The 22,156-nt window shown below is 31.6% G+C and overlaps 1 protein-coding gene and 1 pseudogene across 2 annotated transcripts; both read left to right on the forward strand.

Annotated features, from left to right (window-relative positions):
* Positions 1-329: 329 nt before the first annotated feature.
* Positions 330-3,241, forward strand: LOC116403913 (annotated as a pseudogene).
* Positions 3,242-16,987: 13,746 nt separating this feature from the next.
* On the forward strand, positions 16,988-20,482 carry LOC101206471 (phytoene synthase, chloroplastic). Of its 2 annotated transcripts, none has more exons than XM_004148859.3 (7): positions 16,988-17,172; positions 17,537-18,189; positions 18,306-18,356; positions 18,660-18,832; positions 18,998-19,233; positions 19,712-19,904; positions 20,255-20,482. In XM_004148859.3, exons 2-7 carry the CDS (start codon positions 17,730-17,732, stop codon positions 20,405-20,407), a joined length of 1,266 nt encoding a protein of 421 aa, XP_004148907.1. In that variant the 5' UTR covers positions 16,988-17,172; positions 17,537-17,729; the 3' UTR covers positions 20,408-20,482. The 2 variants fall into 2 exon arrangements, with proteins under 2 accessions (XP_004148907.1, XP_031741913.1); XM_031886053.1 differs by lacking the exon at positions 16,988-17,172 and adding an exon at positions 17,231-17,402.
* Positions 20,483-22,156: the final 1,674 nt, after the last annotated feature.

Here is a 22,156-nt window from a genome sequence, read left to right on the forward strand (position 1 = left end):
GGGTTCTCAAGAAGAATCAAAAGATGTAAAAAGTGACACATCGATGACTAGTGAAACGAAAAAACTGATCAGTTTGTTACGTGAGTACTCAAATATTTTTACTTGAAGTTATCAGAATATGTTGAGATTAAATACGAATATTGTAGTACATTGTGAAGCCGGAATGCAATCCAGTAAGACAAAAGTTACGTAAAATGAAGTTTGGTGTATTGATTAAAATAAAAGAGGAAGTACAGAAACAAATTGAAGCAGGATTCCTCACAGCCTCCAAATATCTTGAATGGGTGCCAAACATTGTTCAAGTACCCAAAAAAGACGGAAAAGTGAGAATGTGTGTGGACTATAGAGATTTAAATCAAGTCAGTCCAAAAGACAACTTTCCTTTACCTCATATCAACATGTTGGTGGATAACACTGTAGGATACTAACTTTCTGCTTCCTGGATGGCTTTTCAGGATATAAACAAATCAAAATGGCTAAAGAAAATAAAAAAAAATAAAAAAACAACATTCATTACCCTTTCGAGAATATTCTGCTACAAAGTAATGTCTTTTGGTTTGAAAAGGCTAGGGCAACATATCAGCGAGCAATGATTACACTTTTTCATGATATGATGCATAAGAAAATAGAGGTGTATGTTGATGATATGATTGCAAAATCCAAGGCAAATGAAGATCATACAACTATACTTCAAAAATAGTTTGATCGGCTGAAAAAGTATCAATTGAAATTAAATCCATTCAAATGTACATTTGGGGAAACCTCGAAAAAACTGTTGGGATTCATTGTCTTTGAAGAAGGGATCAAAGTAGACCCAGAAAAAGTGAAGGCTATCATGGAAATGTAATCCCCTGAAACAGAAAAAAAGTTCGAGATTTTCTTGGAAGACTAAATTACATATCCAGATTTATCTCGCATTTGACACCAACATGCGAACGAATCTTCAAGCGTTTATGTAAAAACAATCCAGAAAAATTGAATGAGGATTGTGAAGAAGCTTTCAACAAAATTAAGCAATATCTGCAGAGCCCACCTGTGTTGATACCTCCAGCTCCAGGGCGACCGTTAATCCTATACTTGATAGTATTCAGCTTCTATGGGTGGTGTTCTAGGACAACATGACTTATCAGGGAAGAAAGAACACGTTATTTATTATTTGAGCAAAAAATTCACCGATTATGAGTTGAAATACTCAATGTTAGAGCAAACTTGTTGTGCTTTGGTATGAACCACTCACCATTTGAGGCAATATATGTTATATCATACGACATGACTTATTTCAAAAATGGATTCAATAAAATACATTTTTGAGATACCGTCATATCTGGTAGGATTGCAAAATGACAAGTTTTGTTGTTAGAGTATGATATTGTTTATGTTACTAAAAAAGCAATAAAGGAAAGTGCAATTGTTGATCATTTAGCTGCCCAACCAGTAGCAGATTACGAGCCAATGAGGGTTGATTTTTCTAATGAAAACATATTTCTAGTTGAAAATGATGCTATAGATCATGAGACATAGATTATGCTTTTTTATGGTGCCTCAAATGAATTGGGGCATGGGATTAGAGTTGTACTAATTTCCCCAAAAGGAAAGGTATTTCCCTAACAGCTAAGTTATGTTTTGAATGCACTCACAATATCGCTGAATATGAAGCTTGTATTATGGGACTTCAAGCAGCAATCGACATGAGTGTTAAAAAGTTGAAAGTTTTGGGTGACTCAATGCTAGGAATACATCAAGTCAAGAAAGAATGGGAAGCAAGAGATGCTAAATTGGTGCCTAACAGTCAATACATTGCAAAATTATCTCAAAATTTTGAGAAAATTTCATTTGACCATGTTCATAGGGAAGACAATCGAATGGCAGATGCATTAGCCATCCTGGTAGTCATGTTTAATCTTAACCTTGAGTGTGAACTTTATCCAATCCAAATTACAAATCGAGATGCGTTGGCATATTGCATGAATATTGAAAATGATAATAACCCATGGTATTTTGACATCAAGCAATACATAAAGTGTAGAGAATATCCATATGGAGCTTCAGAGAATGACAAACGCACAATAAGAAGGTTGGCCACAAACTTTTTCTTAAGCGATGAAGTTCTTTATAAAAGAAACCATGATATGATACTCCTTCGATGTGTTGATGTAGAAGAAGCAAAACAAATTATGACAGAAATTCATGAAGAAATATGTGGAACACATGCTAACGAACATATTATGGCTAGACAAATACTTATATTTGGTTATTATTGAACAAAGATGGAATCAGACTGCATAAAATATACAAGGGAATGCAAAAAGTGTCAAATTTAAATGGATAAGATTCATGCAGCAACATCTCCATTGCATGTCTTGTCAACACCATGACCGTTTTCTTTATGGGGAATGGATGTTATTGGACCCATTGATCCTAAAGCCTCAAATGGTCATCATTTTATTCTTGTGTCCATTGATTACTTCACTAAATGGATAGAGGCGACATCTTACTGCAGTGTTACAAGAGGAGTGATGCTCAAGTTTATCAAGAAAGAGTTGATCTGTTGTCATGGTTTACCGAAGGGTATTATTACAGATAATGCCAAGAACCTTAATAACAAAATGATGGACGAACTTTATGAGAAATTCAAGATCAATCACAGAAATTCGACTCCATATCGCCCCAAGATGAATGGGGCAGTTGAGACAGCCAACAAAAATATTAAAAGAATCATTGAGAAGATGACAACAACATACAAAGATTAGCATGAAATTCTACCGTTTGCACTGCATGGATATCGCACATCAGTTCGTACTTCAACAGGGGCAACACCATTTTCTTTGGTTTATGGTATGAAAGTTGTCCTACCTTTTAGAAGTTGAGATACCTTCATTGAGAGTTCTCATGGAAGCTAAGTTAGACGAAGTTGAATGGATACGAGATCGTTATGAGCAGTTGAATTTCATTGAAGAAAAACGTTTGGCAGCATTAAGTCATGGACAACTTTACCAAAGAAGAATAATGCGAGCATACAATAAAAAGGTGCACCCTCGAAGTTTTCGAGAATGAGATTTGGTGTTAAAAAGGATGCTTCTATTTCAAAAGGATCGTCGAGGAAAATGGACTCCTGACTATGATGGTTCGTTCGTGGTGAAATTTTTTTTTTTCAGGAGAAGCTTTGCTTTTAACCAATATGGATGGTGTTGAGTTAAAAAATCCCGTCAGTTTAGATTATGTTCGAAGATATTATGCGTGAGGCCTTTTCATAGAAAATTTCGTAGTGTTGAAAGAAGTCGGGGGTATTTCTAGGCAACTTACATTTAGTTCATAGAATGTTATTTCCATTTGTATAAACTTCATCTTACCTCCTCTCTTTATACTTCTATTCTAAGAATCATTTTCATTTCTTATCATATTTATCAAACATTTGTTTATCTGTCAACCCTTTCTTTCATCATTTTTGAAATGTCATCAAATTATAGTAAACATCCATTATTCATCAGTCCATTAAATCTATCGTTAATTAACAAAGATTCAGTACAACTTATTGTATTTGCAAACCAAGTAAAAGCTATGATTTTCTCTTGAAGATTTAAGGAAATGTAGGCGTTTACAAGTCCAGAAAAATTTCTCTATGATTGTGAGTTGCTGCAATTGGAGGTCAACATCCTAAAAGATTCATGTTTTGTTAAGCCCAAAGCTAAAACAACATTATGTCTTTACAACATAGTACAATATTTCGCAGTTTGGATTCATTTGTTTGATATGAAGAGTGGCGAGTTTGACAACTTTAAAAGTTCTCGTGATACATGTCTTATTCTATCCTACGACCATGCTAATAAATTGTTAATGATATTGGTAAAATGAAGTAGTGAGCTATTTATTTCTTTGAAAAGCACAATATTTTCAAATTAAATTTCAACTCAGCTTTAAAATAAGGATGAGTCCACTTTATCAAACCTAGTCCTAGAGCAAAGGTTGATGTTTTTTTTTTTTAAATTTGGTTAAATCGAGCCCAGATCTGAAGCTGGGGCTGAAGCCTGTCTATCAGGTCATTTATCTTATTTATCAAACTTAGTCCTAGAGCTAAGGTTGATGTTTTTTCAAATTTTGTTAAATTGAGACCAAATCTGAAGTTGAGGCCGAAGTATATCTATCAGGTCATTTCTCTTATTTATCAAACCTAATTTTAGAGCTAAGGTTGTTGTTTTTTTTTCTCTCAAAAAATAAAAAAAAATTGGCCCGAATACCTTATCTATTTTCTTTGTCCACCTTTAAATATTTTCAGGATGGACAAAGGGGGGCAAACGGTAGATATCGTAATTTGTCCTGCTTTTTTTTTTTTTAAAAAAAAATAATTTGAATTTAAATTTTAAATCTTAATTGTTAATTCTTAATTCTTAAATTTATATTTTAAAACAAAAACAAAAATAAAAACAAAAACATATTTAAAATTAAAAATAAAAATAAAAGTTTTTCTCTTCGCGATTTTTTCTTAACAATCCTCTATTTTAGTTTTCCTTTGTCATCAAACTCTGTTTTTTCACACTCCCGCTTTCTCCCAATCTCTCACCTTCTTCCACTCTCCCACTTTCTTCCCCTTTCTCTGCTGCACTTCAGTTCACTATCTAAAAAAATAGACATTGCCCTGTTAAAAGAGAAGGAGAATATTCAATTTGCGAGGGTTTTTCTGGGGATTTTAAGAAGAGGCACACATAAAAAATCTTTTTACGTGTTTGTGATTTGGAAAGATCTTTACGGGGCACACGTAAAAATAAATGTTCATTTGTGATTTGGGAAGAGGGGGAGAGGATAAAGAACCTTTTACATGTAAAGCATACCTGTTAGTAAGTTCTTTTATTTTCATGTTTGATGATTTTGAGTTAATTATTTGGCACTCATTTGGGTGTTGTCTTAATTATTCATTTAAATCACTCATTAATTAGTTGTTTTGTTAATCATTTAGTTCCAATTTGACATCGTTTAATTGACATGCTAATTCAATTATTTGCGTTTTTTTAATTACTTGGCACCCATTTCACATTCATTCTGTGTAAATTACTTACACACATTTGACATGTTGATTTAATTATTTGCATCTTTTTTAATTACTTGGCACCCATTTTACATTCTGGGTTAATTACTTGCATCGCTATGGTATCATGCGTTAATAATTATCCATATTAATTAATTAGCATCATCTTGTATTTGATAACACCCATTTTTCATTGGCACTCATTTTATATTGTGTGTTAATTACTTATATCCATATGACATCCTGCTTTAATAATTATCAATGATTAATTAATTAGCATCCGATATTTGACGGTACCCATTTTCGATTTGGCCTATTGATTAATTAGCACCCTTTGACGTTTTTAATTTTTGACATATTGAGTTAATTGTTTGGCACTCATTTGGCATCCCGTGTCAATTACTCATTCGAATTATTTGCATCCGGTACATTTTGCTTTAATTACTTTGACATCCACTAGGCTAATGTTTTATTTATTTACTTTATTTGCATCTTGCATTAAACCTACTTTGATTACTGGGTACCCTATTTGGCATTCTGCAGTTGATTATTATTTGACGCCCATTTGACTTTCCGTTTAATTATTCATTATCCTAGGCTGATTAATTATTTTGTATAACATTAATTTTATTATTTTGCATCGTTATATATTAATGAATTAACTATCTTGCATCATTCTGCATTAATTAATTAATTATCTTGCATCATTTTGCATTAACTAATTAATTATATGGCATCTTTCTACATTAATTAATTATTTTGCATCCTACTGCATTAATTAATCATCTTGTACATTTTGCATATTGCTTATATTTTCCATGTATTTATTTTATGTATTTATTTTATCTCAACATATTACTCTTCAAGTATTTCTCAAATTTCATAATGTTTTGTCTTTGTTATTATTCATTTTCCAATTTAAATATAAAAATGTAAATTGGAGAACAAGTATTGTTTTTTATAGATTTTATAATTTAAATTTCATGAACACATGAAATTTCTCCATTTGAAATTTAATTAATAAATTGTTTTTAAATAAACACATTTCATATTTTAAATGAGACTAAGTAGTGTTTTCTATGAATTTATTAATTCTTATATACATAAAATTTTTTATTAAACACCTATGATAGATATTAAAATATCAAATTTTGGTATCTTAATATTCTTAAGGTGAATAAAAATATTTTAAAACAAAAAACAAAAAATCTTTTTTCTAATGACTTTTATGCCACCCATAATTATCAATTCATGCTTAGGTTTTATTTTTTTCGATGTGAATTGAAAACCATGAGACATTTAAAAAATAAATAAATAAAAACTTTGTTTTGTGAACCCCTATAATTTAGTTTAAAAGATAAAACTGGATAACCATTTTATGGGTGTTGTAGGGTGTTAACATCTTCCCTACACACAACTGACTCTCGAACCTAAATCTCATGAATTTACTTAGACCATTTTTTTTTGTGACCAATCACACCTTAATATGGTTGGTGGCGACTCTAAAACTATTTATTTATTGAAATTAAATAAACTATGGAGGTTGGTCGCTTCGCTATGCGATCATGTCGCGACACATAATACCTATGGTTAATAAAAAAATGGTTATGAGAATTTCAACCATTTCCAAACCATTATATTTCATATATATTACATCATATCCCTAATGGAAATTAAACATTTCGTATTATTTAAAGAAAATTATTAGATAATACATAGTACGTATGGTTAATAATGATTTAAAAATAAAGTTTTATCATCACTACCGTCGTGCTAATTATGTTTATACACTAATTTTGATTGATTTTTATTAAAAAATAATTTATTGTGCCTCTTTTATCGGATAATTATTTTTCACATTGTGTTTTTTAATTACGTTAATATTCATATTTATTTTAATTAGACGTTTTATTTCATATGTGACGTTTTGTTTCCAATCATCCTTATTATGCATGAGTAATCAAGAAGTATAATATTTGTGTTATATATCTTTACGTAGGATAATACGTGTTTTACTTGTATTTACATGATACAAATAATGAGACCAAATATCATACCATGTAGTGTATTTGCAAGCTTTTGAAAAATATTTACTAATTTAAGATATTTTTGAGATTAATAAGATTTTTCCAATATCTCCTAAATATATGCCTATAATTCATAACAATTTTTTAGATATTTAATATTCAAATCAAATTAATTAACATTTGTTTATTTAATTCATAAAACATATAAAATATTTTGAAATTCAATCCCTAAAATAATAGCAATCACTTATCCACTCTTTTCATGGGATTTATATTTAAAATTATTTATAAAAAATTTATTAGATAATACATAGTTATTTTAATTTATATTTTAAATTGTACACTTATTTTCATTGTTAATGACAAATATATATACAATATTTGAATGTTGTTATATTTTAAACAATTTATTAAATAACACATAATATATAAAATTTAATAAAAAAGTTAATTTAAATTTTAATATATATTTTTAATAACAATTTGAATTTGAATTTTAATATATATTTTTAATAACAATTTAAATTTAAATTTTAGGATTTAATTATGCCTCAATCACATTTTTGCAATTATTTGAATCTTCTTCTTTTAGGTTTTATTAGTGAAAATAAAAGAAAGAGATTTAGGGAGAGGCAACTAACAACAGATAAACACAATGTGAAAGAGAATTTTTTTTATTGCAAACAAGAGAGAATAACTCAAATGAATCTCGAATGTATGAAGAACTCACTGATTTGAGTGGAGGAACTCACCGATGCGTATCTTGCTAAGATGTATATAAGTTTTGAATTCTATGGTATAATTTTATGATTTCATCCTTATTATAATATCAACAATGCTCTCCTTTTCAACTTGAAGTTTTCGGCTATGACTGTTCGACAGGTGTAGAGCCAAACCAAATTGAATGTGTCTCAATTTTGCAATTATCCATTTCAAATGAATTGTATCTTTTGGACATTGAAATAAATTTTAAATTTTGCAGGCATGAGGTGGAGCTTCCCATTAATGACAATTTTTATAATCTTTATGTTTTTGTAAGAAATTTTTTTATGTAGCATATGTTATTTCAATTACAAAGTATTTGGGGTTTAGGTAAATAATTGTACTTTTTATATTAAATATGAGCATTTGAAGGATTGTTTCATTTATTTATTTTTCTATTTTTTATGTTTTGCTATTATAACAATTTAAAATTATTTTTGCTATTTTCTCAAAGTAAAACTCATAATTTGCTATTCGCCCAATTTTCATAAATGTTCTAGTGAACTTTAATTTTACTAAAATGTAGAGCCCAAATGACCAAATTACTCACATTTATTATTAATAATATAATATAAAATGAATAAGAAAATAAGAAAAGTAAGACCATCACATCACATAAGGAAAATGAAACGGTGGTAACAGTTTCTGAAAAAATTCATTCAAATTTCGGAAAGCTTCCAATGTTGAAGAAACTTCCAAATAGTAGTCTTATTCATTCGAAAATTATCGGGAACATAGCTCTTCAATTTTCTATGTAAATCTACCAGATAGAGCAGACTATTTTCAATGAACAACTAAAGCAAACATGTTTCGCCTCTATTTCGGCGAAGAGTTTCGATAAGTAAGGATTTATGGTTATATACAAAATTTGTCAGGGTATATTGAAGACATTTGAATGTTCTGATGCCTAAATCAAGCTTCTTCCATAACTTTAGTGTGTTTGTATGAATAAATTGGAGTTTCTTCTGAAGCGGACGTATTATTTTGAATATGCAATAGTATATAATTTGAAGAGGAGTTTGCAAAAATAGCAAAAATAATTATGATAATGGAGTCGATGCCACTTATATTTTCAAGATTGCAAAAATAGCAAATTTAAAAACAGATTATCGTCAAATTACAGTCATATTTGCCAAATTTACAATATGCAAAAAGAGGTGTTATGAGCTATTTTTTTTTCTAAATTTCTGTGTCATCTAATGCAATTTCCCTAATTTTAAATATGCAAGAGTATATAATGAAAATGCATATTCTCATTATGTGAACAAAGACAGGTACATATTATTTAAAATATGCAAGAGTATTATTAATGTAAATTCTGTAATTTAGGCTAATTATATTACATTCCTTATTTAATTTGGATAATTTAGCTATTTATGTAACAATTGATACTCTTGTAACAAATAGAATATTTTATCAATAAAATACTAAAATAATATTCCTCTACATGGTATCAGAGCCAAGTTTGACATAGCCGTCGCCCCCTCAATCTTCACGAACTCTGACTAGACGACCCGTACCCGACTCGTTCTGTTTGAAGACTCCCAGTTCATGTTACTCAGATCCGTCGATCCGTTCGATGACGCCTAGTTCTGCGCTGCTCCGGTCCCCTCCACTCCAACTTAGATCTTTGCTTTGTTCTGCCTTACTTCGTCAAGACAAGGCTCGGAACGATCATATTTTTTGTCGTATTCGTAGAGTCTTGAAGGAACCAATTTTCTTTTTTTTTTTAATCGCCGCCGCCGTCGCCAATCGCCTGTGAACCGTCTGTCTCCGGTGATGTTCCTGAATCTCCACCTGCTACTCCTCTTCGTCGCTCTACCCTGGTAAGAGAACCTCTCACTGATTACCATTGTTTTTCCACCATTGTTTCCCTTGTTGAACCCACCTCTTATCAAGAGGCCAGTACTAACCCAGTATGGCAGAAAGCAATGGATGAAGAATTACAAGCTCTTGAAAAGACGCACACTTGGGACTATGTTGACTTACCTCCCGGTAAAAGACCCATTGGTTGCAAATGGATTTACAAAATCAAAACTCACTTTGATGGAACTATTGAACGTTATAAAGCTCGGCTTGTTGCAAAAGGGTACTCACAAGAATATGGGATTGACTATGAAGAAACATTTGCCCATGTTGCCCGGATGACATTTGTTCGCAGCTTGTTAGTTGTTGCTGCTGCCAAACAGTGGCCTCTTCTTCCGATGGATGTCAAAAATGCCTTTATTAACGGAACCCTCTCTGAAGAAGTATATATGAAGCCACCTCAGGGCACTTCTCCTCCTCCCAACAAGGTGTGTCTCCTTCGTCGCGCTTTATACGGTCTCAAACAGGCTCCACGAGCTTGGTTTGCCATGTTTAGCTCCACCATTACTCAACTTGGATTTACCTCCAACTCTCACGACAATGCCCTTTTTACACGACAGACAAACCATGATATTGTTCTTCTCCTTCTTTATGTTGATGATATGATTATTACTGGTAATGATCCATAGGCCATATCCAACCTACAACAATATCTTGGTCAACATTTTGAGATGAAAGACCTTGGATCTCTCAATTACTTTCTCGATCTTGAAGTCTCTCACCGTTCAGATGATTATATGTTATCTCAAGCGAAATATGCATCTGATCTGATAGCTCGCTCAAGAATTACAGACTCCAACACATCTTCAACACCGTTAGATCCCCATGTCCATCTAACTCCGTTTGATGGTGTTCCTCTTGACGATGCAAGCTTGTATCGACAACTTGTTGGCAGTCTTATGTACCTAACAGTGACTCGCCCAGATATTGCATACGCCGTTCATATTGTCAGTCAATTTATGGCTGCTCCTCGAACAATTCATTTTACTGCTGTTCTACGCATACTTCGCTATGTCAAAGGAACCTTGGGACATGGTCTCCAGTTCTCCTCTTAGTCTTCCCTGGTGTTGTCTGGATATTCTGATGCTGATTGGGCTGGGGATCCTACTGATCGACGATCCACCACAGGATACGGTTTTTACTTAGGTGATTCTCTCATCTCATGGCGTAGTAAGAAACAAAGTGTTATCTCTCGCTCAAGTACGGAATCTGAATATCGTGGTCTGGCTGATGCTACTGCTGAACTTATATGGCTCCGGTGGCTCCTTGCTGATATGGGTGTCCCTCAACAGGGTCCTACCCTCCTCCATTGTGACAATCGTAGTGCCATTCAGATTACTCACAATGATGTGTTTCATGAACGTACAAAACACATTGAAAATGACAGTCACTTTGTTCGTCACCACCTCTTAAGCAACACCCTCCTCTTACGTTCTGTTTCTACTATTGAACAACCTGCGGATATCTTCACCAAAGCTTTGCCATCTAATCGGTTCTGTCAATTACTTACCAAACTCAAGTTGATCGCCACTCTACCACCTTGAGTTTGAGGGAGTGTGTTAATGTAAATTATGTAATTTAGGCTAATTATATTACATTCCTTATTTAATTTGGGTAGTTTAGCTATTTATGTAACAATTGATACTCTTGTAACAAATAGAATATTTTATCAATAAAATACTAAAAGAATATTCCTCTACAAGTGTATAGTAATTATTATACAATACAATTTAAATATGAAAGGGAAAGGACGTGAGTTATATATTGACTGTATACAGTATGATTCAAAATTTAAGAAACAAAGTTAATAATATGATTCATTTAATGCATTAAATAGGTAAGTTATAAGATACATACTAAATTTGACATGAAATAATTATGGTATTGTGTTATATAAATATTTAATTAATATGAAAGACAAAATGATGATTAAAAATTTCAAAATCTTATTTAATAAAATTAATTAGATTTTAAAACATTTGTTTAAAATCATATAAACTAGTTTTCTTCTAAAATTTTCTAGAAATTTGGATAAGCGAAAAAATGGGTCCAAGTCCAAAAGCAAATGAATGTCAAAGCACCTTCAAAGATATGAAGTTATAAATTATATATAAAGAATATAATTTCTCTCAAGCTTCGGAGACTTGTAGCTTTGAAGTTCTTAAAATATGAAGTTCATATAGTCAAACCTCTAAAGATCTAACTAATATAACCGCCCTAGAAATATGAACAAGGTTGATAATTAAAAATGAATAAGGAAAACATGTAAAAAAAAAAAAAGTTAGAATTAGGATGAGAAACAATGGAGATGGAGTAGTAGAATTGATTTGGAATGAAGTTGAAGTAGTTTAGGGAGGGTGAGGGAGGGAAGTGTTGGGGGGTGGAGACAAATGCCATAAAAGAGTTAGGAGAATATAATATGTTGGTGTACTAAAAGGAGAAAAGAAGGGAGTAAAAGTGGGGAGAAACGTGTCAAAAGAATGACCCTCAAAGCGTGTGGTTGTTAGTGTTTCTTTGGAAATTGGTTTTTTCTTTTGAATTTTAATAATAATAATAAAAGCACTTTCCAGTTCCATGCTACCACTAGAGGACATAACATACTACGAATTAAGCCAATCAAATTAGGTACACCCAATATCCCACTTTCTTTCTTTCTTTCTTTCTTTCTTTCTTTCTTTCTTTCTTTCTCCGTGTATCTCCCATTTCCAAACCTTCCTTTTTCTCTTAAAATCAATTTCTGTTCTATAAACGTAAATAAATCAATGCTAAATTATATTCTCTTTCTTTTTCACACGTTTGAGATTTGTGTTAAATTAGTATTTGACTCATCAAATCCTAGTTTTCTTTTCTTTTTTTTTAAAAAAAAGTACTTGATTTCTATAGGAGACTCTCAATCTACTTTGATACCAATTGGAAAAACATATTAATCTAAGAGAGAATACAATATCAAACATAATGTCACATACATTATGTCTGACAAGAGAGTTATTTTACAAAACCAAATAAAAAAAAGTAATGACAATGAATATTACTAATCCAATTTGGTGCAAAATCACATACATCTAGGGACAATGAGTCCGATGTAATGAAACTTCAGTAGATAAAGAGTTTAGTAATTACAACAAAATTACTTATTTGACAGACTCTCATGTAGCTTGCTCTTCAACATTTCAACTTAAACTCTCTCATTCTCGTAAAATGTCTATTCAAGTTTTGTAAGAGATCCTCTTAATATAATATGCTTATGCTCGGTGAGATCCCTTCAAAGTCACTATATTTAGACTCTCCCTAAATACGACATCAATATCAAACTTCCCCCAAGTTCTACAATGACTACATAACCAAAAGTCTTAGCGACAAACACAAAGGTTTTTCAATACCAATACATGAAGATTGAGGCTTAGACAAACTCTAAGCTCAAAATGTTCAATGCACACACTTTTCTGATGAGGCGATAACACTAAAAATGAAAAGAGTAACACACACATATATGACTAGCCTAAATAACATTAGTTTAGAAGAAAATAAATATTTCTTGCATGAAAAAAAAAAGAGACAAAAATGGCTTTAGTTCTTACCTAAAAAGCATTTTGTCTTTCCTCTCAGTCGAGTAAGACTGAGTTGTAAGTACACTTTTGTCCCAAGATTCTACTTAACCAACTTACCTTCTCACCCAACTTAAATCAAAATGCCTTGCTAACTCGCCTAAGCTTGATCACTTAGCTTTTAAACTTTAATATCCAAATTTAATTTAAATTTCTCTTTCTTTTACCAAAACTTAACAAGTTTGAAAGGTTTCTATAAATTTTTTAAGTTTTACACACTCTCCGAAGAGAATCCACTCCTATGCATGATCTAAAGTCCTACATGGACCTCACGGTGTGAACTCTTAAGGACGCTAGAGCTAAAAGTACGCTACTTCTCTCTAGCTGAAGCGTTCTATGATGGATTTTAGGGTAATCAACAAATTAGAATCATACTTAGTCTAACTTAAATATACCCTAAGTTTAGGTGAAATATTCAAGAAAAACCTTTATACTGAGTTTTAACCTACGATGTTTAGGTGATAAACAAATTTTATTACCTCACATCTCACACATGCACATACAACTAGGTTAAGTAGGCTCAAGAACTGATTACGATCTCTAGATAACAGATGTTCGAAATACACAGCATAATGATGTCCCAATAATCTTCCTCACACAAAATGGCCAACCCTAGTCTAAGGACTAGACATCCTTTAACTATTCACAACAAACAAGTGGGCATAACCTCCCAAATAACCGTACAAAAAAAGTAAAGAATACTGCTCGTAGAAAAGGAACGTATGTTTGTGGAGTCAACATTTAGAAAAAACATCCATTTGTAAAAAACAACAACCAATACACAAAAACACATTTGATACAATATCTATAAAACTTAAATAAATAGTGTCAAAACATAAATAAACAGTGCCAAAACAGAAATCCTAACAAATAACAAAAAGATTTTTTTTTTTTTTAAAAAAAAAGAAGTACATATTAACATTGGAACCAATTTAAGATATATTGAAAGTACATGAACTAAAAATTTTAACAACTGAATGTACAATGACTAAAATTGAACAAACGCTTTACTGTTATAACCAAAATGGTTTCTAAAGAATCTTGTGGCACTCAACTACACTAGTAAACACTAGTAAAGTTTGGACATGTATCAAGTAACTCATCCTTTCCACATTTGCTTTCTCTAGTTTTTCACATTTATAGAGTAGTTCCATCTTTTTGTTTTAATATACTTACACGTTTATCAAAAAATTTCATCTTATTACTATTACTATACACCTTAAACACAATAGAAGGTAGCAATGGGACTATTGAAAAAATAGGAAGAAGATAAACGACTGTGTTGTAGTCCAATACAGTTAATCACATAATGGTTGAACTCATGTAATTTGACACATAATAATGTAAAGTAATATAAGCGTAGGTCCCTCCAAAATAGTACGGATGTGCTCAGCTGACACGTCTGCCACGTGTACAGCTAAGAGTTGGGGTAACAGTGTAAGTCGTGGTAAAGTGAATTTCTGATAACGTTATCTTCCGCTTATTGGGCCAATACGTCCACGTAGCATCTCCTTCCTATCTCCATCACTTCTCTCTTTTTTTTTTTCTTTTTTTTTTTATCTTCTTTCAATTATTTGCTTTCCTTTTTCCTAAATCTTATTTCATTCTTTTATTATTATTACTTAAATCATACTAGTGACATGACATGAATTCCTTTTCCATATTTAATTCCTTTTCTTTCCTTTTTTTTTATCATAAATTATTTTAAATTTTAAAATTATTTGGGCCATTATTTCTTCTTCTTTCTTTTTTTCCTACTAATTTAAACCAACCTTTTTAAAATGACTGTTTTCAAATAACACAAAAAGAACAAAATTATTAACAGTTTTGTAGTTTAAAAAAGTAATAATTACTTATTGTTTTAAAATTGTTTTGTTTTTAATTAAAATACTATTTAAACCAGAGGAGTAAGAGATAAAATTTATTATATTTGATTTTTCAATAATAAAGGATAAATATTTTGCTTTAAAATTTGTTTGAAAAATGTAAGCACAACTTTTTAAATGAGTAGATATATAAATATAAATGAAAAGTGAACTTTGGCATTTGCTGAAGATTATGAACCCCCCCCCATCCCTTTTGGGTGGTGTTGTTTAATTGGAAGGTGGTTTTTGGATTAATTGTTAGAGAATTGAGCACATATTTTTTTTAACATGAATATATAAATAGTAGTTTAGTTAATACCACACCTATAGTTATTATTATAATTTAGTTAAAAGACAAACTTTTAGTTAAATAATCCAATCCCACTCTGGTTTCATCTCTAAAATAATAAAAATAAAACTCAATGGGAACTTTTAGTTTCATTCATATTTTTTAAACTACATATATATATATATATATATTATATATATATATATATATTATCAAAATATGTTTTTGTTATACATACCCAATTCAACAAACTAAGTCAATTATAATTAATCCAAGGTTAGTGTTGGAAAGAAAATGATATGTACATAATACACAAAAATAACTACTACCAAATTAGTATTAAAACAAAAAAAAAAACCCAAATCCACTCTTGGTTAGTATTAAGTTAATCAAACTTGAACAATGTGTGTTATAACTAAAAATATAATAGGAGGTGTGTATAGAGCCACTTAGAAAACATGGAGAAACTCAACACATAATCACTATCCACATTTGAAGCAATTGATTATTATTTATTTATTTGTTTTTTTTTTTAAAAAAAAGATTCAATTAAAACTAAGAGTCGTCCACTTCAATTTCTATATTTGGTTAACTAATTATTTATCACTAATTATTCCTTTTTTTTAAGACTACTTTCCATATTTCACTGCATGTTCATCCATTCGTGTTAAAATAAGATAACTATTACTTAACTCATCAAAAACAATCTTTTTCGATTTCCATATTAGAAATTTATTTGTTTCTTTACTATATATATATTTATTTGAAAAATCGATTAATTTAAGTGATTTACAATTAATAAATGATCAAATGTGCAGTATTTTATTCATCTTTTCTGCCTACTTTTCCATCATAAAACAGAAAAACAAAAGGTTTCAGAAAACATTTGGTATAAATTCTTATGAAAATAACCATTTAATTTAATTATCAACTTTATTAGGTAACTGTTAGCATTTTAAAATACAACAAAATAAAACAAAATATAATATTTTATAACGAAACTGATATTAGTAAAAGTTTATCAATTTTGTTTATATATTTTGTAATTTGTAAGAATTAAGTATTTATTACAAAGAAACCTTATTAATGGTTGTTTAGAAAGTGGATTGAAGTGATTACGTTTGATGTTGTTTCTTGTGTCGTGCGACACACATAACTCATGTCAAATTAATAAACAAAAATTGCAATCCGATTGATGAGAAAAGAGGGATCAATTTGAGAATGTTATTGTTACTGTTTTAGATTAAAAAAAAAAGGTATGAATTTTGAAATATTGTTACCTTACTCTTAAGGTTTTGTAAATTTATTATTATTACACAAAGTTCGATTAGAATGTGTACCCATCAGGTAAATTGGTTAAATTATTAGTGAGGCCAAAGTTGAGAGGAGTGGAGAAAAAATTGTCCCGTAAGGAACTAAAACAAAGAATGTAATTTGTGGATGAAAACGAAAAGAAGTGAAACGAAAAAAGAAGTAATATTTAATTGGGCAACAAACAACTCTGACACTCTTTTTGTCACACTGCTCCCATTCAAAAACTGAGCCGCAACTTGCACAAACTAGCCGTCGAGATCAGTCAACCACACAGTTTGCGGACCAAATTCTTCCAGCAACTACCAACCTTCCCCCAAAAAGCCCACACCACCCTCAAACTCAACCCAATCAACCCCTCTTTTATACAATTCAAACACAAACACAGACCCCCATCTTCTCTCTGCTTCATTGCGGTTCTTCTGTCGTAAGTGACTCTCTTCTATGGCTTCCTCTTTTTGCTTTACATTCTACTATGTTTAGTCACCGTTCTGGGGGGATTCGTTTCCTCCTCCTTTTTTTTTCTTTTTCTTTTTTTAAATTTTCAGTCAAAATTTCATGACGAAAGAAACCGACCCTTTTCCACTTACCCTCCAAAAAGAGAAACAGTGAACTGAGCTTTCACATTCTCTGCCCTTTCTTGAGGATTATGATCATGTGGGTGTTTGGTATTTTTTGGTTATGGTGTTTATTTTATACCCACACAATCGGGTTCTTATATTTATTTATTCTTACTTCATTTTGGTTTTTTTTTTTTTTTATCTATTTATTTATTTTTGGACGAATTACAGGTGCGATACAAAAGAGAAGCTAAGTGGGAGTTTCTTCCGTGTCGAAGCATTGCTTAGAATTTCTTGGGCGGTTTAGTTGGATTTAAGTTATCTTTGCTTTTCCATTTCATTTTGCTACTGGGTTTCTCGATTCCTCTGCGATTCGTTCATTAAAAGCCTTGGAATTCTTCTAGTGGGATTAAAATCGATTGATATGTCTTTTACTTCATCGTTAGTTGTTTCTCCCAACGTTGAACTTTCCCCATCCAACTTTGGGTTTCTTGATTCTCTTCGAGATGGACCCCAAATTCCCGATTCTTTTAGATTCTTTTCGCGAAATCGAGTGCCAAATCTGATTAACAAGAGACAGAAGTGGGGGAATCCCTCTCATTCTACAGAACTGAAATACCCAATTCTCTGTGAAAGTGGATATGGGTCTGTTATTGCAGCAAGTATGGTGGCGAATCCCGCCGGAGAAATGGCCGTCTCAGCTGAGCAGAAGGTGTATAACGTAGTTATGAAACAGGCGGCTCTGGTGAAACGACAACTTAGAACCGCCGGAGAATTGGATGTGAAGCCGGATATTGTTCTTCCGGGGACTTTGAGCTTGTTGAATGAGGCTTATGATCGTTGTGGTGAAGTTTGTGCAGAGTATGCCAAGACATTTTATCTGGGTTAGCTTTTCTGTTTATATTTTTTTAGCCAAAAGTTTAGAGATGGAAAATTTGAGAAGTATCTCTGGTTCTTTGATTCTTATCTGATTCTGATTCTGATTCTTTTATCTTTTTAGGAACTATGTTGATGACACCGGAGAGGCAAAAGGCTATTTGGGCAATTTATGGTAAGCGTTACGAACTTTTTGTTTGGATAACCTTTATTTCATCTTCTTTGTTTTGATCATTGGCCATTGCTGCAAAGAAAGTTAGTCTAGGTGATTTTGGATATATGTTTAATGAAAGTTTTAGTTTTCTTTTTATTGCTCATGATACCCTTTGCCTGTGAAATCAACCACCATAGATCAGTCTAATGAACTGATCAATAGATTAAACTAAAAAGTAAAAAAATTGTGGCATATGACGGACGTTTGTAGATGAGAGAAATGTGGACTTAATTTCTCCTTCTTGTCTTTGTTCTTGGCATGAAGTATGGTGTAGGCGGACAGATGAACTTGTTGATGGGCCAAATGCTTCACACATAACACCTACTGCATTGGACAGATGGGAGGCAAGGTTGGAAGAGCTTTTCCAAGGGAGGCCATTCGATATGCTCGATGCAGCTTTGGCGGATACCGTTACTAAGTTCCCTGTCGATATTCAGGTTGGATATGGTTCGATCAACTTGATGCCTTCTGATATGTGCTTACTTGACTACTTCTTAACCCTAAAACTTGTTTTGTTTTCTTACAAACTTGATATCTCTCTTGTAGAGATTCTGTTTTGGCTAATAAGATGATTGAAGTTTAATATGCTTTGATATCCGCAGCCATTCAAAGATATGATCGAAGGGATGCGGATGGATCTAAGGAAGTCGAGATACAAGAATTTCGACGAACTTTATCTCTACTGTTATTATGTTGCTGGTACAGTTGGGTTGATGAGTGTTCCTGTCATGGGCATTGCACCTGAGTCCGAAGCAAGCACAGAGAGTGTGTACAATGCTGCCTTAGCATTAGGCATTGCTAATCAGCTCACAAACATTCTCAGAGATGTTGGAGAAGAGTAAGTTCCTGCCCTTTACTAATGTTTTGCTAAGCTCAAAACCACAATGAAATAATGGGTTCATGTCTCAATTGTTGTCTTTCTACTTTGTCTGGTGATGAAGATGGTAGTATAAAGAGAACATCTCCCAAATCTAAGTTTAACTTAAAAACTTTGATTCCATCACTTAAAACCTCAACAAATTGACAAGGCGTGAATTTAAGCAGATGGGTCAACTTGGTAGTGATCAAGGATTAATGAAAATGTAAAAGCCTAGTAGAGAATTCTTTCAAACGTATTTTGTTAGATTAGTTGAGGTGCACGTTAATTACAGGTCGAAAGAAAAAGGTTGGATTACAACCTTTTGTTGTCTTATAATGGGATTTATCTATTATTAGTTAGGTGACAAATGTTGTCGTTTTTGTTTTTGTTTTTGTTTTGTTAATCATGAATGGAAAGATGTAATATGATTAAAGAAATGTTTGGTGGGTGTGTAAAGTGCTAGAAGAGGAAGAATATATCTACCACAAGATGAGCTAGCACAGGCAGGACTTTCAGATGAGGACATATTTGCTGGAAGAGTAACTGATAAATGGAGAAACTTCATGAAGAGTCAGATTAAGAGAGCTAGAATGTTCTTCGATGAGGCCGAGAAAGGAGTTTTGGAGCTTAATAAAGCTAGCAGATGGCCGGTAAAGTTTCCTTTTCCTTCTCTCTCTATACTTTTTGTTTTTTCTTCCACACTTGGAAAAGTGAAGTGAATATTAAAGTGTATATTTTTTTCAATAAATTAACACATTAACTAATAAATCGTTTTACAAACCCATCTCTAAAACTTTGCTATATGATTTGGAAAATACAATTTCTATATTAAATAAGTAGTGTAAGTAATCTATATAGTTTTTGTTGTTCCAAACCTATTTGCAGGATGACGAAGAATACATCATAAATTTAGCTATCTATTTTTATCGAAACTCCCACTAATTCAAAAGGAATATGTTTTCGCTATTATATGTAATTTGAATATTGGTTTGTTGTGTAGGTGTGGGCTTCTTTGCTATTATATAGGCAAATATTGGATGAGATTGAAGCAAATGACTACAACAACTTCACAAAGAGGGCTTATGTGAGGAAAGGCAAGAAAATATTGGCTTTGCCAATGGCTTATGCAAGGGCCCTCCTTGGCCCTTCATGAATTTACACCTCTATACACTCAACGAACACAATCAAAATTCAACCAAAAAAAAAAAAAAAGAGAGAAAAAAAAAATGTATATTAGCATATTCTTATCGATACAATGTGTCCACAATCAGTTATAGTCAAATTCCAATTTTTGTTCTCAAGGTGCTTCACTTCACTTGGGGCTTTGTTCCTAATTAGTTTGTATATTTCTTGTTTAGTGTAAAACAGGGTGTTGAAATTATGGGATGGAAGACATGTAAAATAAAACACATAACTTTGCCTACTGGAACTTTTCCACAAAGTAAAAAGAGAGAGTGATCAAATAGAAAAAACAGAGAAAAAAACTTTTTATTTATTCATTTTAAAATTCAACCAGTGAGGTTAAACTTCCAACACAATTTTATACTTTTTATACTAAATGAAGCTCATTGAGCTAAAATGTTTTTAAGTGGGGGAAGAATACATCTTTGGTTTTCTAATTCTCACTTTGATTTTAATTTAGGACTCACATTTTAAAGTATTATTTGAGGGTTGGTTTTGTTTTAATTTAGTCTCTTCATTTTAAAATCTATAGCTCTATTCTCGTTTTTTCACTTAAAAACTAACTTCGACTTCGACTCTTGTTGTTATTGCCTATTAAGTAATTGTGAAAGGATGGGATGGAATGTAGAAGGTTTGTCTCAATTTTTAAAAAAGGACAACAAGATAAATATCAAATTATAAAGTTTAGTTTGCAAAAATAGCAAAATAAAAATAAAGTTATAGAAATGAAAAATAAAAAAAAATAGTAAACATCCAAAATATAAAATGTCCTACCCAATCTAAAAACCAACATTCAATTGAATAACCACACACCCAAATACCTTACAATCAAACTCAATACCATGGCAAGGAGTTAATTAAATCAATCAAATTAAAGTCCTCAATCTTCTCTCTCTCTACCTCTTTAGGCGTGAAGCCCTTCATATTCTCCTTCACCCTTGTTTTCTAACTTGAACCAAAACATAAAAAAATCTCATTTGTTGGTCCTCTCAAGTAGTTGCCGGTTGGTTTTCCGTCGTCTGTCCCCAAGCAAAGGTGGGTCATAGCAGTCGCCAACGGTTCATTCAGTTCGCTTTCATCCTTTCTCCAGTTGATGACCATAGGTTCAGTTGCATTCATCCTTTATTCAGTTGGCGTTCTTCCTTCGTGCAGTCCGCATTCTACTTTTATTCTTAGTCCCTTCGTTCGTCCGTCCAACATCTGTTTGTTTCATCTCCTTCGTCCAACATTCCCTCTAATGTTCGTTTGTACTTCTTCACATTAAGGTAATATTATATTAATTTTTCTTTCTAAAGATATTACTCTAATTTTTTTTTTTTATATATAAATTTGACATTAAATATAGAGTTTTTTAACTCATATACCCTAAATGTCTATGTCATATTACATGAAACACCCAAATTAATAATAAATTTCATAAAAGTTATAAATGTGCTAGTATATTACATAAATGTAGAGTTCAAATTACTTTAATACTCATTTCTATTATTTGATTGATTTATAAATAATATCTAAATGAAAAGAATCCTTAGATATAGTTTTGGAAAGGAGTGGAGCTCAAATTAATTTAATATCAATTTCTATTATTTAATTGATTTATAACAAATATTTAAATAAAAAAATTGTCGGATATCGGTTTGGAAAGAAGTGGGGCCCAAATTAATTTAATACTAATTTTTATTGTTTAATTGATTTATAACCAATATCTAAATGAAAAAAA

Source organism: Cucumis sativus, chromosome 5 (assembly GCF_000004075.3).
Source record: "Cucumis sativus cultivar 9930 chromosome 5, Cucumber_9930_V3, whole genome shotgun sequence".
Lineage (NCBI taxonomy): Eukaryota > Viridiplantae > Streptophyta > Magnoliopsida > Cucurbitales > Cucurbitaceae > Cucumis > Cucumis sativus.

Coding starts and splice junctions, on each gene's coding strand:
- LOC101206471 (XM_004148859.3), top strand. CDS start 17,730: ATGTCTTTTACTTCATCGTTAGTTGTTTCTCCCAACGTTGAACTTTCC. Junction 18,833..18,997: donor AGTTCCCTGTCGATATTCAG/GTTGGATATGGT, acceptor TGATATCCGCAG/CCATTCAAAGATATGATCGA. Junction 19,234..19,711: donor CTCAGAGATGTTGGAGAAGA/GTAAGTTCCTGC, acceptor GGGTGTGTAAAG/TGCTAGAAGAGGAAGAATAT.